The sequence below is a fragment of the Micropterus salmoides genome, unplaced genomic scaffold (assembly GCF_014851395.1).
Source record: "Micropterus salmoides isolate LMB-PRFRI ecotype aquatic unplaced genomic scaffold, ASM1485139v1 Ms_hic_scaffold_6, whole genome shotgun sequence".
Taxonomy (NCBI): domain Eukaryota; kingdom Metazoa; phylum Chordata; class Actinopteri; order Centrarchiformes; family Centrarchidae; genus Micropterus; species Micropterus salmoides.
In genome coordinates this window covers 16799006-16817742 of record NW_024044348.1, presented here as the reverse complement: position 1 = coordinate 16817742, position 18737 = coordinate 16799006, and the positions used below count along the sequence as shown (strand labels likewise).

Sequence of the window (18737 nt, the reverse complement as noted above, 5' to 3'; positions counted from 1 at the left end):
AACTATGCACCATTTTTTCCTGTTTTTACCGTATTTTTCAGTATTTTCTTTTGTCACAATATGTGCTTAGTCATTTGTTTTGGCACGATGTTCATTATTTCAATCACTAGGAACCAGCAGTCAAACAATGTGAATATTGCAAAAAATTGTAATTTAAGATGCTAAATTAAACAAAGCAGCAAACTCTAAATTTGGAAACATCTTGTATTAATAATAATAATTACAAACCTCTATAATCTCTCTGTGGCCTCTTGTAAATTCCCAAAGCAGTAATCCAGGACTTTCCTCCCTCCAGCATATACCTGCCTGACTGCAGCTGTCACAATTAACTATTTAATGCCAGGAATTTGAACATTGTCTGTTTTTGTTCCAGAGAAACCTACTGAGGCAATATCTGCCTTATATTTTGTAATAACAGATTAAACAGCACAGTCTGTTGCAATATCAATATTCAACAAGAGATCAAAAACCTTGTGTACTTTTAGTAAACTATGATGCAAAACTATGCAGACAGTACAAGTTGTTATTGCCTTGCTGGAAAGTAACATTTTGCAACCATTTATTTCAGATTACAGGAATCAACATTTTTTGTGCCAAACAGAAATTTCCAGGCCAGAGGCTCTGTCTTTCTGCAGATATAAATACTTCCTGGCTCCAAAATGCACAGTGCACTTATAAGAGATATAACCATCGCTGGAGAAGATGATTATTATCAACAAAATGGGGTAAGTTAAAATATTCATTTTTAAATCTCTCTTCCTCAGTGCCAAATGTTATATACGTAGTGGAGCCTTATCATTATTTACAACAACATGGTAATAATACATTTAAGAATAATAATTTAAGTCTTTTAAAAAGCTTTGCAACTCAATTTTTCCATTAATTATCGAGAAATGTTTGGTGAGCTCATGTAAATCAAATGCTTAATTATCTAACTCAATAATTAAATAACTGATTTGTTTACAATTTGTCATTCCTAATCCTAAAATGGGCCCAGTTTTATTGTCTTCGTTGTTCCAAAATAAAAGAAAAATTTAACGTTTGTTCATCATCATGTGCCTCTGTTGTTGTTTAAAGGTTTTCTTTGACTGTGCTCCTCTTGGCTGCATGGGCCTGTCTGGCAGATGTGACTCACAGCGAAGAAGGGATGAAACGCTCTGTGTCGGGTAACACACACAGACACATGCTACAAAACACAAGCATGTCTTTGCTGATAAAAACGGGGCCTTAATTCAAAACCAATTTCTACTTTTACATCAATATTCCATATTATTGCTACAAATATACAAAGATTTGTTGTTGGTAGGGTACTGCGTTTGATCAGCAAGCAAGAAAGCAAGATTAGTACAAGTCTACAGCCATGCAAATAGCTGTTGCTTTGAGTTAAATGCTAACGTGCTGATGTTTAGCAGATATAATGTTTCCCATTTTCACCTTCTCATTTTTGTTAGCAAGCTAACATTTGCTAAGTAGCACTGATCACAAAGTACAGCTGAGGCTGATGATAATGTCATTCATTTTACTGGTATTTTGTTGTATTAACTCTATTTATTAAGCATCCTTTTCAAAAAAATAAAGTTACTAAATACAGTACAGGAAAGCCAGGAATAAAGTCCATCCATCCATCATCAACCGCTTATCCTGCGTACAGGGTCGGGGGGGCTGGAGCCAATCCTAGCTTACATCGGGCGAAAGGCGGGGTACTCCCTGGACAGGTCGCCAGGCCATCGCAGGGCCACACATAGACAAACAACCACTCACATCCACACCTCTGAACAATTTTAGAGACGCCAGGAATAAAGTAATAAAGTAAATAAAATCCAAAAAGTAAAAGATAAAATAATTTAGAAAAAAACTACAACACATTCCATCAGTTAAGAGATAAGAGATTTAAAAGAGGATACTGAGTTTGCTGAAATGAATGGGTTAGTATGGCATTTATAAAAACACATCCTATAGACTCTAACAGAACAAACCTGGGAACACACAGTCAGAATATAACCCCACATTTTTCCATGATGACTTATTCAGAGATCCAAATTGCCGCCTTTTACTTCAGAACACATTCAAGTGGATCCAAGCAACCACAGGCCCCAGTTCAGCAAAGCTACTGTTTTAGACTAATATCTCCTCGACAGCTGCTGTTCAGATAGATAACTCCTGCATGAAATGACACGGCTTCCCTGTGGGTTCTTAGGGCTGGGCTATTACTGCTCATTTCAGATATTCCTCTTCATTTTGCTGTAAAGCTACAGTATCAGCTCTAAAAAAAAAAAAATGATAAACTAAGTGATTAGAATCCAGTGACAGATGTGGCGAGAGAAGGGAGTTTGTTTTTTAGTAAATAAAGTAATTAGAGAAAGAAAACGTTGAATGTAACAGAACTACTGAATCCATTTTTTATTCATGCAGTCTCTGTAATGCAGAAAACCCGTTGTAATGCAGGAGGTGATGGGGCAGTGGGTAAAACACCTGCCTTTGGTGTGAGAGACCTGGGTTCAAATCCACTGCAAGACACTTAGTTGCTCCAGAGGTGTGTGACCTCTGACATATACCAATTGTAAGTCACTTTGGATAAAAGCATCAGCTAAATGTAATTAGTCATTCATTTATTGTGCTTGTAAGCAGTTGTTTAATGTGCTGAAAACCCTGAACAAGACACTTCTTTCCCTCTAAATAATCTCTGTCACGATGTAGAATTACAAGATTAAGTTAGTTTGGAGCCACCCGTGTACTAAGCATGTTGCCTTCACTTTGAAGAGAGGATAACTTAAACTTCAATCACAAAAGACACACTAAATAAAGCACAGAGAGTGGGTTCCCTTCTTTGCTTTGCGATGAATAAATTATAGGCCACTGTTGGAGGAAGACCTCAAAGCATGAAAGACGTTCACATTCAGACGACAAAGCTCAGTTTAAGAGAAGATCTCTGGAAGTGATAACAATACGCTTAAATGACTACAGTGCATATGCTACAGTGTGATAACCCCAGGGTCGAGGAGATCATATTTAATTAAATGTGTTTAAGTTCTACTAGAGGGAAAACTGGGAAGAACAAAAATGTTGTCAACAATGTTTTACACAGAAAGATAAACTACTTAAACGGGTGAAACGTTCTTAATATCTGGGCTCTACAGACATCTTGGAAAGGAATTAGTTAGCAGTGTCTTTATTTATTCAGGCGATGTCGTTAAGATCAAGAGAAATTTGAGAACATATTACATAGCTTATATACCAGAGGAAAGCAAGACAAGTCAATATAGACACACTAATTTGAACAATAACAAATAGGATTTTTTTGTAAATCCAGCAAATAAACCTTCAACATTAATAGGAACATCAGAGGTTTGCTCTTTTGTGAAATGCATGCATGTGCTCTTTTTGGAGTTTAGAACAAGCTTTAAATTAATAATAGATGTCATGAAAGAGCAGACTGTAACTTGGGGAACGTCTGTTTTGCTGTGGAGTCCGTGACATCAGCATGAAAACAGGGATGGAATGTACTAGACTGTTTTACTCAAATAAAAGTAAAATTTCTTGCTATGGACAACACAGCGGGTGCAACAATGCTACATAAGTTAAACAGCCTGCCACTTTAACTGCAGAATTAAATATCACCAAGGTAGACAACACAGAGATATATAGACACTATGAACTCGACAGCAGCTGTAGCCCACAAACATTAAAATAAGACTCTGCACAGTTTTTACACACCACATAGTGCACACACATTGCACATGTTCCTAGGCAACGCAGGGATTGTTGATGTTCTCCTCTGGTAGGTTACATCCATCAGTGAGTTTGTTGTTGTACTCACCTGTCTGAATGTCATTCTGCAAGTGTTTTGCACCGCAAAGTCCTCCACAGTCGGTTCTAGGTTCAACTTCTCTGCTGATTCAGTTCATTCACACTATGCATAATGCAACGAGTCCACTCAACCTCTCTGTCCCACTGAGCATTGAGTTTTCAAACATTTTGAGCTGAATCAGCCTGCTTTCACAATTGTGACAGGGGTTATTGTCAAAAACAGCAGAAAGACCTCACACACCTACTGAAGATAGCGTCTTTGCCGGACCCAGAATGCAGCTGTAGGTCACGCAGCACTGTAGGTGTTTGATTTGGGTCACTTTGCATGCTCACCTGTCCTGAGTACGACCGCGACCCTTCCACCTCCCTCACGGTTTTTTTAACGGTTTATCATGACTTTTCATATGATTTTGTTTTTACTCTGGATGCAACTTGAAATGTAAAAGTAAAATTGACAATGAATTGAACTGAACTGAAAATAAGCACAAGCAAAATTACTTAAAAGTACTAAAAAATATATATAAATACAAGAGAAAGAGAACTCTGTGACACAAACAAGACTAAATGTAATTTGTTACTTCCACCCCTAAAAATAAAAATTAATCATATGTAGAGTAAAGAGTAGGAGCCTTAAAATTGGTCCTTGTGGCACACACAGAAAGATATGATGTGAACCAGCTGTAAGCAGATTAATCAAAGCTCACAGAAAGCATATTATTTAACAAAATGTGATCATAGGCATCAAAAACATTGTGACGTTGACCTAACCTTTCGAAATTTACAGTGTAGGTCACAAGAGAACAAAGTGTAATGTAAAAAACTTCAAATACAAATAACTTATGTTTATGTCTCAGCTTCCAGGTCAGAATTACTCCGTCCCAGGCGAATGGTTGGGGGGACTTTGGCTCCTCATGTCCCCTGGCAGGCCATGGTCTACATTGCTGACAGTGTGCTGGACGGAGGCTTTGCAGGTGGTGCTCTCATCTCTGATCGCTGGGTTTTGACAGCTGGAAGGAACCTTTTTGTCAAAAAAAGTCGACAGGATATTCAGGGAAAAGATCCCGTCATTCCTAAAGTATACCTGGGAATTTCAAAACGGGTGGAAGCTGATGCCTCCAAAGAGGTCGCTGTAGAGAAGGTGAGAAAGATAAACGTTTGACTGAGGTTAAATAGGCCCCAGTCAAGTGCATGTTATTCGTCCTTTTAGTGTGGATTTATTTTAAGTTCTAGCCAAAGATTTGATTTCCATAATAACCATAATGCAGTGCTGAATTACAGAAAATAGTAATATGTAGATTTTGTTCTATTTTTTATTATATACAGTATAGACAATATATCTCCAAAATGTCAGTTATTAAAGAACTATGTTACCTTCCCCTCCTGCAGGTTGTTCTCCATCCAGGCTTCCAGAACCAATCTGACTGGGACAACGACCTGGCTCTGATCCAGCTGAAGGAGCCTGTGGTTATGAGTGATAAAGTGACCCCAATCCCTCTGCCAGAGAGAGGCCAAGACCTGGCAGACACCTTGAGAGGGTCAGGGGTCATCACCGGCTGGGGCTGGGGGGCCCTCCTCACCCCAGCTGCATCACTCAAACACCTTGTACTCCCCCTGGCCAATCACTCTGACTGTAAGGCCGAATATGAACATATTGAGCTCACACCAGCTGTAGACGACAATATGTTCTGCACTGGACCCAGCAAGTTTGAGGAAAATGTTTGCTTTGGTGATGCAGGAGGCGCTCTGGTTGTGACAGATGCTGAAACCGGGGACATTTACGCTGCAGGGATCCTTTCCTATGACAAGTCCTGCAACAGGTACAAGTATGGAGTCTATATGAAGATTTCCTCATATTTGCCCTGGATCCACAGTGTCGTCAGAGGGGATACAGAGAAATCGTCTGCTCTGCGCTCTGATGCAATGTCTAAGATGTACGCATGGCAGCTATAGAGCCACAGGCTCTGTAGAGAAATCATTGTAATGTGTTGAGTCATTGAATTTTATTAAATGCTTGTCATGTGACCACTGCTGTGTTCTGTCACTTAATTGTTGTGATTTGAAAGGGGAAAATTCATTTGCAATAATACACACAAATTTCCATTCACAGAAAAACATTATTATGACTTGTAAGCAAATGGTCAGTAACGTCATATGTTTACGTTATAGAGGTCGTACCAATTATGACTCTTGTCTGTCAAGACTGAAGGACAATGTAGCATGATATTGTTATAGCTCCTTTTTCCATTCTTTCCACAACAATGTCTGTCACTTTTCATGTGTACAAACGAGTGCGACGCCATGAATACCTTCCAGGAAAGCACTGTTATCCCCATACCTAAACGATTACTGCATCTCACCACTCTCTTCACGATGGCTGGTGTGTAGCTGTTTGAAATAAGCTACTGAACAAAATTATAAACGCAACACTTTTTCCCCCGTTCATCATGAGCTGAACTCAATGATCTAAGACTTCCTCTGTGTACACAAAAGGCCTATTTCGCTCAAATATTGTTCACAAATCTGTCAAAATCTGTGTTAGTGAGCACTTCTCCTTTGCTGAGATAGTTCATCCACTTCACAGGTGTGGCATATCAAGATGCTGATCAGACAGCATGGGTATTGCACAGGTGTGCCTTAAGCTGGCCACAATAAAAGGCCACTCGCCCTTTGAGTTCAGCTCATGACTGCTCATGAGTGTTGCGTTTATAATTTTGTTCAGTATATAAACTAGTTCTTTCTGGTATCTGTGGTTGTCTCAGGACTGTAATAAGCACGGCCAATCATTTCATTGGGACAGAATTAAATGATTGGCTGAGCTACCTGCCTGTATACCTACCTGTGCGCATGCAACTGTCTGCCCATGCTCTCACTGTGCATGAAAATGTGTTTTGTGGGAGTGGCTTTGGAAGGAGGCCTGAGCAGAGGGGGTGGGATTTTTTTCAATTGGAAACTTTAAAAATCTAGTCACTTGATAGTATCTCCAACTTGCCAACACCAGTTTGAAGTTTGAAAAGAGACTTGGCAGCTTTAAAGGTTGAGATGACATTTCATCATGTGCAGTCATCAGCGTGAAAGCAACAGTTGACAATGGAATAAAAGTGAATGACACAATTCAGAATTTGTGTTTTTCAACTGTTGCCTGCAGATGTTTTTCTTCCCACCACCCAGAGCAGCGGGACTTCAAAGATATTTTCGTCTGGCAGATGTGTCTACTCCGCCACAAATCATGAACTGTCTCAACAACAAATGCTTTTCTCCACCCCAGAAAAGTAGGATGGTGACAGCTGCCTGTCCAGCAAATGAGGGAAGGGAGGACGGAAAAATCAAAGCGCAAGGTGGAGGCGACTGGTTTTATTCCTCCTTTTTCAGTGTAATGTGAGAAATACGTATGAGCTTAGGATGAGAAGAAGGTAATGAAGAGGCTGATATTCTTCATTACTGTCATCTCAAATATGTAAGTGAGTTATGTAATCAGTTAATTATAGCTATGAATATCCAACTGACAACTTCCACAAAGAAGACCACTGCTGATTTGAACCAATAAACCTGCTGCATTGCTGTTGATTCCCTGCAGGACATAAGATTACTGTCTCTTTCTTCCTTCACTCCTCTGACCAACTGCTGCTGAGCTGAATAATGACCCTCACAGTGCATACAGGAGTGGGTCTTGGTTTACAGTCAGTGATATCATACCGGCAGCTGAAAGAGATTTTTATCTGAAGTGTACACAGAATCATTTTGACATTTCTGGCATTTAGTAGGTTAAACAAAAATAGAGCTGTTAGAGGGAGTAAGAAGTACTTTTTAGCAGGTCTGCAGCAGGGTGCAAGAAGTTCTCCTTCTAAAATATTAATATCCCTGTCAAGGGCCATTACTCTCTACCAGTCTCAGAGTGTACTCTCTTTGGCTCCATCACTCCTGCATGCTCCTGCAAAACACGAACATTCTCTTACTGCACTTTAAACCATAATTAGCATGGATGTTGTGGTGTTAGAATGTTGTATGTTCACATAGACACATTTTTATATATGTTGGGTGAGGGTTGGGGTTAGGGTTAGGGCTAAAAAAAAGGAAAATCAGGTTATCTTTGTGGTTAACATGTCACATGTCCCAACTCCAACGACCGTCACAAAATGTACATGTAACTTATAGAGCCGGAACTAATAATTATGAGAGTATAGGCCTTAGTGATTTGTGTTTCATTGCATTAAATTAATAACATGTCGAGTGAACATATCACTCAATCATAATAAATCATTTCTAATGACTTTGTTGTGTCTAATTGAAAGGTGAGGATAGAGCTGGCAGATGATCTCCACTAAACAGTGTTTTACTGTATCTACTGATGAAAATACTGTATATGTCAGCAACTTGTGCATCTGGCATTTTGTTTAGAATATTCTTTATCTTAATGATGTAGTAGAAGTGCCCAATTGCTGAACATTTTTACTTTGGAGTTTCTTTTGTATCACCTTTATCATAATTTACAAAACTGTTGCACTTTATATCTGTGTGTGTGGAGGTGTGTGTGTGAGTGTGTGTAATTTACTCTGAGATTTAATCATGGTTCTGTAAAGAGCTGTGTAACGCTGTTTTTGAAAAATGCTTTATACTCTGTTAAGATCCACACAATGTGGCTCTGTCTGTTCATTTATCGTGACACATTCAGTTATTGTTAATTGTGTCTCACATTAAATGGAAACTCAGCGTTGAGGCGAAAGAACTGCTGACAATGGCCATTCTGTAGATTCAATCAGCAAACACAAGAAAGGGGCTTTGAGGTAGAAATTCTATAAATCAATGGTATTTTCTAAGCCAGTGTCTTGTTGGAAGCATGTTGTGTACTCAGCTGCCAGATTATGTACTCTGTGCTCATATGTAACTGGGACACTGAAGCTTTCTGAGCTTCATCACCCACCTTCATATTTACTGTACGTACCACACACACATCAAGCTTTTCACAAGGCAATAATACAACAGATATGGTGAACTGTATCACCTGATGAACCATTTTCCACTGCTTGCCAAAACAAGATTTACTCTGTATTTTATTAATCAGAGATAAGCTTTAGTCATGCTTGCTTGCTTAGTTATGAATGAACTTCCCCTCAGATATTAAACAGACATGATGAGAAAACAGAGAGAAGTATCAAGCGTCAAAACAGTCAAAAGCTCAAAATACTAGGACACTCTGTCTGTGCCATTATAGTACTGAACGCTCTCCTCCTGATGTTTATTCACAATCATCCATCTTTTTTATCGGCATTGTTAAAGAAGTTGAACTGGCACTTTTTAATCCACTGTCCTCATAAGAGTGTTCAGGCTCAGGCTCTGTCAGCTGTCACCTTCAGATGTGTTCATGTTTAATGTGTTGACAAGAGGAGTCCATATGTCCAAATGAAGTTGTTGTATGCATGACTTTGCTAGCAGGCATTTTCTGATAGCTGACATTTGAGAAGTTTGCTGCCAGAATGGTTAAAGCCCTGTGAAAGTTTTTAGAACAAATGTTAAGCAAAAAGTAATATAAATAGAATGAAATCATTTATGAAAGGAGAAGGAAGGGTCAGTTGCATAGCAACAGTTGTTTCCACCAGTTTAACTGTGTGAATTAACCTGATAGACTGAATGGACACTTTGTTATTCAGTTGGATGTTGCCTTTTTTCAGTGGTGGAAAGTTACTCAGGTACTGCACTGATTTTATGCTACTGCATTTCAGACTGAAATATTCTACCTCAACCTGCTACAACATAAAAATGGCGCTTTAAATGTTAAAGCACCTGTTAAAGCACCAGTAATAATCATCCAATTATGTAATGTTTGTAATAATGTAAAATTCTAAGAGGGGCCATTCTGCATAATGAGTACTTATATTTTTGAGACTTTATGTATGTTTAGTTGAAGATACATAATGTAAAATGTTAATTGCAGTATTTTTACTTTATTTTTACATTTTTACATTGTGGTATATATTCACTTAAGTAAAGGATTTAAATGCTTCTTCCACCACTGCCTTGTTGTTCACCATTTTCTGTGGAATGCAGGATTTGATTTTGCCCTAACTGATCATAGTGACTCAGCATTTTAGGTCACCACTGACACAGCAGTGGCCTTGGTACAGTTATCAGAGCAGTCAGTGTGTAGAATACGTGTTGTTCAGGCAAATACAATTTGCTGATACAATTTTCTGATCAAATAAGCAATAATGTCCAATGAGGTGTTGTGATAGTTGATTATTGAGAGCACTATAAATGTTTAAATGATGACATCATAAAAATGTTGCCTCTGGTTGGTGCCTAATTTGCCCAGACTGAGATCAGAACAGAAAACTTATCCAGACCTGTAGAAGAAAGACAAGGAGAGAAACGTGTAGGTCACCAGCTTTCCATCCATTTTTAGCAGAAATTGCTACAATTCTTTAAGTATTTTAGTAATAGTAGTAGTAGTAGTAGTAGTAGTACAAATACAAGTGATTCAAGGTTATGTGTGTCCCCTTACAACAACTACAAAAACCTGTGTTAAAAAAAAAGGTCACTCAGGTGTCACCATGTACAATTATTCTAACATTTTCATGCATATGAATGAATGTCTTCTTTTTCTTCTCACGCTCTTCACCATGTATACATGCAGTCAGTCACATCTGTTGTTTCCTGCAGTCCCCTCTAAATGTGGAGCAGCGTGTTCTTTTTGATACTCATGCAACTTAATATATGTCTGTGTGTGTGTGTGTGTGTGTGAGTGAGTGAGTGAGTGATTTTAAGATGAACCAAAGTACTCCGTGTCCTATGCAGCTGTTAGGTCCCCACTCAGGTTCTGACGCAATGGGGAAGGATGATGGAGCTGACGGGAATTAAATGCCTTGCAAATGCCACGACTGTCACACCTTCTCCTGACTGGAGCCCAGCTGCCTGCCATGACGCCCTTCATATCTCCTGGTCTCATTAGCAGTCCTTATCAGGGTGAAGTAGATAATGCCGGTCGAAGTTGATGTGACTGTTAATTAGATTTTAAGTTTTGATTCTTTTTGCTATTATAATGAAAAAGGAATAAAATCTCTCCGATAAAAACACATACTTAAAAACATTGTTATGGTATTTGTATAGAAGATAGTGTGAATAAAATGCAAACATTTGTAATACTTAAGTAGTAGTTTCATAAAGTGCCAGCAACTTTGTCAATAATAAATAAGGGAATGAATGTATCAAAATAAATTTGACCAGATAAAAAGCATCTATAATTTATATGTACAGCTTAAGAAGCTACATGAGCAGTGTGTTCAGCTGCCTTATAAATGAAAGTATGGGTGCTGGTCCTTAGTTGAGATGTTCTGCTCTGCGACTTTGCTTTTTCTGAACGAAACTTTCTGATGAAGGCGTATGCACATTTAGAGTAGACAGTATATCTGTTTTGTGTTGTCATTGCATTTCTGGTGTCATGATTGGATGTAATCGTGACTGGATTTGAAGTAACTTTATAAAATCTGTAATTATAAAGTAGTCTCCCTGCTCAAATTACCCAAATGATGTCGATTGAGTGTCACAGACTTAACAACACCTTCACAGGCTGAGTAGTACTCATGATGAGTAAACTACCTGCATGTGTACAATTGGTAGAGTCCACCTTTAAGACCCATTTGAGCCTACATGAAAGTTGATGCACTGAAACATTTTGCGCTGTGCCTTCCTAAATGCCTTTACCCTGTCAGACAGAGGCATGCTGGTCAAACAAGGCCACCTGGTGGTCAGATGAGTCATATTCTTTTAATGTAATTTCTTTAAACATTAAACCTCCTGGTTCTTTCTCTTTTATGTCATGAATAACAATTCTATGAAGTGCTGTAGCTTAGAGATGAGGTTTAACAGGTGCCGGAGAGTTGGTTTGTTGTTGAGCAATGATTTCCACACATCGTCTTTTGAAAGTCTTTTGAAAGTCTTTTGAAAAATTTAAATGAAAATCTCTGTGAACAAGTTGTAAAAAGCCCAGTTTGCTGGTCATTTATATACGTGTTAGCAATTCAAGTGTCAATTTAAACGACATGGTTGCAAGAGTTCAAATGAAAAGATTATGTTGAAAAATGTTATCCAACATCACTTCTCTCTGACTCTCTTTCACCTTAATGATAAAGGCAGTAACTGCTGACAACATTATCAAAACTCACAATGTGTCGGCTAATTTTATTTTTTAAATAAATAAATGTGAACCGATTCTGTGTTCTTCTTTTGAACCCTCGTGAGGCAATTAACACTGACACCAGGTTTACCCTTCAACCTCCTTCCCCTCAGCAGAGTCTGAAGCTGTATATATAGAGAAGTGTGAAGAGGCTTCTCACGTGGCTGAAAAGTGTGAGCACAATAAAGAATTGAATGCTGCACGTGTGTGTGTGTGTGTGTGTGTGTGTGTGCATGTGCATGTGACATGCATGGACTGTATTAGCAGCTGATACAACAGCACATTCGAGCCCTTGTCAACTTGATTACTCACTACACATTTAAAAAAAAACACAGATCGGCGACAGAAAGAGACAAACCATTTTTATGAAAAGAGGGAACTGCATGGTTGAAAATAGAAAAAAATATGTTCCTCACATTGGTTTCACTAAAAACCAGCAGGCTTTCTGAACAGCTGAATCCACTTTACAGAGAGGTACGCCATCCAGTCGGCCTCTAACAAAATCTACAGGCAGGAATGATGATTCTTTCATGAAACAGGCTTTCATACAATGTTTTGAAAAGACAAGAGACAATAATCTTCAAGGTTGCGTGAGCTTGAGTTTGAATGTCGTTTCTTTCAAATTAGGCCGGATGACTTCCCTATTCAAATGTACACACATGCAAAGTACACAGATCAATACACAAACACATGAGCAAATACACAGGCTGTCACACAGAATGTTGCACAGAAACACAGACTACACCCAGGCGCACAATCGTTAAATCGAAAATAAGTTGAATGGCTGTTCATGTAAGGCACTGTGGGTATCAGGAGCACATGTTTGTGGCACAGGAGTCTAACAGCTACACAGACAAGAAGTGCTGCTTCATTATCATCATCTGCACAGCTGCAGCTGAATCATCCCCCATGTGAGGAGATAAAAATTTATGAAATTTTAACCTAAAAATAATCTAAAAAGTCTGAAGTTTGCACTTAAAAACAACCTTAACATTTCGTGTTAGATTAATGGAATAGTTTTTCCTACCAGTCAGGCATCAACATTAGACTTTTGTTGTGTACAAAAAAAACTTAACTACAAGGAGAAAACATTCTTTCTTCATTTTCTGATTTACCTCTGATGTTAAACCTCACACAGTTTTGGTTTATTTGTCCAGGGTTTTTTATATCCATCTCTGAGATTTTTTTTCTGCCACCACTCCAATGCAGAGGAGGTGTACGGAATTTCATTTGTGATGCTCACAGCATTGAAATCTGACATTTAAAAGTCAACAGCAACATCACTTTCTAGAAACTTTAACTAGTTACGCTGGATAAGCCACCGAACACTGTGGTAGCAGAAACCTCAGAGACAAACAGACACAGACACATCTGAAAGCCTGAACAAATGAAACCAAAGGTTTCTGCTTGGCTAGAAAATATTTTTAAAAGAATGGATCTGACTTTGGTCATATCTGCAACGCTGTGGTCGCCTCAGCTTCCTGTGACGTGAAGACTTCCGACTAAAGGAAATTATGCGATCTCTTTTCTGAACATGTTTTCTTTTTCATTAAGTCACGTTTCTATTCCCATTTCTATTCAATAGTTTTATAAATATCTTATCTTATTATTTCTTAAGTTTATTAAGTTTGTGGATAACATGCTTTCAGAATTAACAGTATGTTGTTATTTTTGTTTGTCCTGAAAACTTTTAGAGTTTATAGGAATAAGGACAGTTGCACTGAGTCAGGCTAGCTGTTTCCCCCTCTCTTCATGCTACGCTAAGCTAACCATCTCCTCGCTGTAGCTTCATATTTAAACAGACAGGAGAGTGGTATCAATCTTGTTATCTAACTCTTGGCAAGAAAGCAAATTTCCAAAGCATATTTCCCTAATGACAAAATCTCACTGTAACTACACTCTGTAACATAGGTTAGAAGCAAAGGATGGAGGAAAACACTAATTTGCCTCAAACCTATAAAGTGATTTAAAATCCAGATCAAAGTCAAACAACACTGCAAAAAGAACACCAGTTTGGTGGCTTCAGCAGCAATTGCCATTCTACAAACCGTCTTAAGTCACATCATACAGCATAACCATGAATGCCTCCCATCAATCAGATGTTAGTCTCTGTGGATCAAAGCTTATATCAGTCTTTACCAGATTGGTGGCTTTCCATCAGTTATCAGAGTTCATCTTTGCAGTCACAGTGTGTTCTGTAAACTCTGTACCATATGTTCAGTCTTATATACACACACACACACACACATACACACACACGCACACGTGCGCAATAGAATTTGATCAAAGCACTCCAGTGCATGGAAACTGGAGGGCGAACAACACCTTTCTTTGGTTGTGTGAAGTGACAGGACACACAAGGGTGGCTCATCCCTCTGGACCTCATCTGTCCTTTCCCTGTGCTGCTTGCAACTTTTCATTTCAATGCTTATATTGCGTGTTAGCAAATTAAAGTGCCACTTGTTCTCTGCCAAAAAAATCATTTTGATGATCAAAAAATCATTTTGCAACCATAAGAGGATTCGGTCGATCTGAGATTCATTTAATTCAATTAATGCATCAAAACATTGAATAAATCATCACAAGGATCACATCATGCACAGGCACACTGATGAAAGTGAGACAGCAATATACATAAGAGGCAACAAAGTGTGCTGTCATACAGGTCAATAAAATCTACATAAATGTAGTTAAAATCATACATGTACATAGATCTACATGTAGATAAAATACAATGTCATTAAAATTACATGGTGCATTCTAATTTCATTTAGCTTTTTTCACAGTTCTGTGTGTTTTTCTGTGGAAATTGTTCATTAGCATGTGGCTCCTCTTTGTTATGCTTCTCCCACACAAACTCCAAAGTGCAGTCCTGCATTTTGGACTTGAAGACTCTTTTGAAATATTGATTCTGCTCCTCTGTGAACATGTTTTTCCAATCTCCAATCTTACCTAAATTGTGGAAAGGGAACAGGCAGTGAAGCAAAAAGGATAACATTTACAGGCCAAACGAAGGATTTTTAAAACCACATAAACTACAGGTACGAACTACATTTACACATATAACTGAAGCACAAAGCAGTTTTGTTTTTCTCAACTGATGAACATGATATTAAATAAAGGGGAAAAGCACATTTCCCAAATTGTCAAACTGTTCCTTTTATTTGTTAATGCTTCTGAAAGGATCAGAAACTTTTTGTGATTCATGACACCTTCAAATGAATCAATGTGTGTTTTTGACCCCTCCTCACAGGTCAGTGTGAGCAGTTTGTCAAAACCAAAGAGATTTTTCTGTCTCTGATTGTTTCATTGAAGGATTTGTAGAGGTCTAAAGAGATGAGAGAAAATCTCTTTAATTCTCTTGTGACTCCTCAGATTCATCTTGGGACCCCTTAGGAGGTCCCGACCCCCAGGTTGGGAACCACTGCAGTAAAAGAGTCATTTTTGGATTGATAGCAGGTTCCAATTTTCGTGACAACTATTCGGATCAATCAAACGAGTCCTACCTGTTCTCATGAAGGAGCCCTTGCTGTGGTCCATTATCTCTTCAGGGACCAGGGTGTAGTTGATCATCTTGTTTTCTTTCATGCTGCTGAAGCTGCTGTGTTTCACACAGTTGTTGAGCTCATCCTCCACCAGGGGACACTGTAGAAAAGAGCTAACCCGCTTTATGGCACCATGTAGATCCTGACAACCCAAAGAAGACAATGATAGGATTAAAATCATTTAACAAAGGAATCAGACTCAGGCCTCCTTAAAATGCTAAATAACCATGTTAACAAAAATAAATAAATAATCATATTCTCTGGTGCTTGAATTTTAGCATTTTTACCATGAACTTCTGCTTTCAAACTATCGCTTGCGATTTTTGAACAAGACAAAAAAATATCTTACAAGAAATTGTACTCTTTCTTGTCTTGCAAAATATACATTTAAGGACATTTAGTGTGGTGAGAATGATGAATCAGTTCTCCTTTACCAGCGACATCTCTTCATAGGTGATGTAAAGCAGATTGTTTATTGTTGCTGTCTGACTGGTCCAGCCGATAACATGGTCAAACCAGGAGCCATAGGGCACTGAAACATGAAGTACGAGAAAAAAAAATACTGTACATTGATCAAATTATACTTTTGGCTTCAGAGCTGAAGTAAGTATAACCTCACAAAGAGTAAAATAATCTTTTGTCCTGATGTCAACTCACGTGTTCCCTCCAGGAATCGATTTAAAAACTCTGGGAATGATCCAGCCTCAGGGAAGAAGTTGGCCATTTTGTGGAAGTGGTAAAAGGACACCACCACATCTTTAGGGTTTCTGCTCACATAGATTACCTGTTAGCCGACACACTGCAACAGTGTCAGAATATTTGTGCTATTTGTGCTTATTAAAGCTCAAACTATTTTTGGGTCACATACTGATGAAAAACATAACACAAACAATTAATCTTTAACCGCATCCCTTAGATTTGTTTTTTTAGAAAAACTTTAACCAACACACATACGGAGCACATTTTACAGTTGAAAAATCAACATGTCTTTGCTCTAATCACTCTGTGTCTAAATTACCACATACCTAGTTTGGCATTTTGGCTGACATATACACTTACAGTGATACATCTGCAATACACTACAGTCCAAATGGATATATAAACAGGTAAATTGACCTTGGCTTTGGAGCCCTGGAGGGCAGGGCCCAAAAGGTGATAAGGTAGGTGCGTGGTGATGACTCGAGGTGTTATTGATGAGGCCTCCAGTATCGAAGCAAAGTAATAATGCTCCAGCCAGGGAGCCCGAGTCCAGTTTGGAACAGTTTGGGACAGGTGTGGGTCCCCTCTGCTGGATATGAGAGTCACAATTTCCTGCAACCATGTGGTGCCTATTGAGAGAAAAGAGAGAAGGATCTGTGACTTGACTTGAATTAAATCCATATTTTTAAACAGCAAAAAAGTTCAAAAACCTGGACTGAAACGTATTGAGTCATGTATGACATTCTTAAATAGATTTCAGCATCATGTCTGCAATGAGTTACTCAACATGCTTATGTGGTTAGTTGCATTACCCTTGAAGACACTGCAGGGGCCATGTATCCTGATTAGTTTGTTGTTTCTTACCTGACTTTGGATAGGAGACAACGAGGATGTCTGTGTCCTTAAATGGAAATTTAAGAGCAAGTTGTAAGGAATCCTGGGTGTGCAGGTGTCCAGGAAAAGAAATACCATGAAACACTTCCATGACATCCAACCTGGCCATATCCGACATTAATGTATGTACTGTCTCTTTTTTGTAGCTGCTTTCTTGACTAGTTTTCTTTTTATATTGACCTTTTTGTGGCTCTGCCGATGCCTATCTGTCTCTCTACTCTGTCTCTCTGTACATCTGCCTCTGTGAGTGAGACCAAGTGATGAACTAAAATGAGGAAGTGCAAATGGATCCGCCTTGAACGGGTGTGAGGTAATGAGCAAAACAGTAAAGAACTGAAGATTTATGCATGTACATTGATCTGTCTGTTGTTAAAAAAGCCGTAATAAAGGAGAAAACAAAAGGAAAACTGCAAAAGATGTATCTAGGCTGGTAACATTACACAAAGATCCACACTCACAAAAGGCATCAGTGCTTGCTTTTAAGTTTTGGCCAGCTTTGCAGCTTTGCTTTCCAAGCAACGGAACTTTTGATGATTGATTGTTGATTGTTATCAACACATATGGCGGTTTCTGTGAGGAAGTCAACTGTCTGTAAGAGTGAACTCAATTAGTTTTTTGTTTTTTTTTATCAGCTTTAACCTTTAGTCACCAAGTGCCAGTGTTTAGGTGAATGTACAGTAGACTGACTTTGTAACTTGCTCAAAATCCTTAGTCTATCTCTCAAAAGCAAATCTTTATGTCAGTGAAAATGTCAGTGCCATCAGAATAACAAGTCCTTGTGTCACTGTTTACGAACAAGATAATCAAATCAAAATTTTCAGTCATGTTATCAATATAACAGAGTACTCTGTAAGTGTTTTCTGATGTAAACTATGGCTAACATTTTGATGACAATGACTGAAAATGCACAAGGCTGCAATTTACACAGTATAAAGTTATACATTGCAAGAGATTGGACAGGATTCACAGTCACGTTTTTACTGTTCGTACTGTAATTTGTTGACAGAGCCTGTCATTGTCATACAGAATAGATATATAGATATAGACTATCTATCTATCTCTCTCTTTCTCTCTCTCTCTCTCTCTTTCTATATATATATTGGCCCTGCGATGGACTGGCGACCTGTCCAGGGTGTACCCCGCCTTTCGCTCGATGTCAGCTTGGATTGGCTCCAGCCCCCGCAACCCTGTATGCAGGATAAGCGGTTGATGATGGATGGATATATATATATATATATATATACACACACACACACACACACATATATAGAAGAATATACATCTACTGGCGTATATTATCTGTATTGCACTATTCACTGCTCACTGTGTATTGTTACTGTTCACTGTGTATGGAATTGTGTGGAATGGTCTGAGGGCTGTGTTGCTACTGTAGTATGTTGTGATTTGTTGTTGTCTATTCTTATTTTGTTTATGCACCATGGTTTGTACATTTAATTCAGCTGTATACTTGAATGTGAAGAATGAAAATAAAGTTTGACTTTATTTAACTTTAATTTCGACAATGTGTTCAGGCATTTTGCATGTAGTGACTTGTGCAATGAACTTGTGAACTAGATGTTTTGGGGGTTAAGACTATAAAAGGGAGAGTACCGATATAATTCATT

At 38.4% G+C, this 18737-nt stretch overlaps 2 protein-coding genes across 2 annotated transcripts; one reads left to right on the top strand and one right to left on the bottom strand.

Annotated features, from left to right (window-relative positions):
* Positions 1 to 634: 634 nt before the first annotated feature.
* Positions 635 to 5832, top strand: LOC119890332 (haptoglobin). The gene is made up of 4 exons (XM_038701550.1): positions 635 to 725; positions 1078 to 1166; positions 4662 to 4945; positions 5194 to 5832. Exons 1-4 carry the CDS (start codon positions 703 to 705, stop codon positions 5755 to 5757), a joined length of 960 nt encoding a protein of 319 aa, XP_038557478.1. The 5' UTR covers positions 635 to 702; the 3' UTR covers positions 5758 to 5832.
* An 8663-nt stretch (positions 5833 to 14495) lies between these two features.
* Positions 14496 to 17356, bottom strand: sult5a1 (sulfotransferase family 5A, member 1). Its single transcript, XM_038700547.1, has 6 exons — positions 17083 to 17356; positions 16636 to 16847; positions 16177 to 16303; positions 15954 to 16051; positions 15481 to 15661; positions 14496 to 14926 (listed from the first exon to the last, which is right to left on the bottom strand). Exons 1-6 carry the CDS (start codon positions 17228 to 17230, stop codon positions 14745 to 14747), a joined length of 948 nt encoding a protein of 315 aa, XP_038556475.1. The 5' UTR covers positions 17231 to 17356; the 3' UTR covers positions 14496 to 14744.
* Positions 17357 to 18737: the final 1381 nt, after the last annotated feature.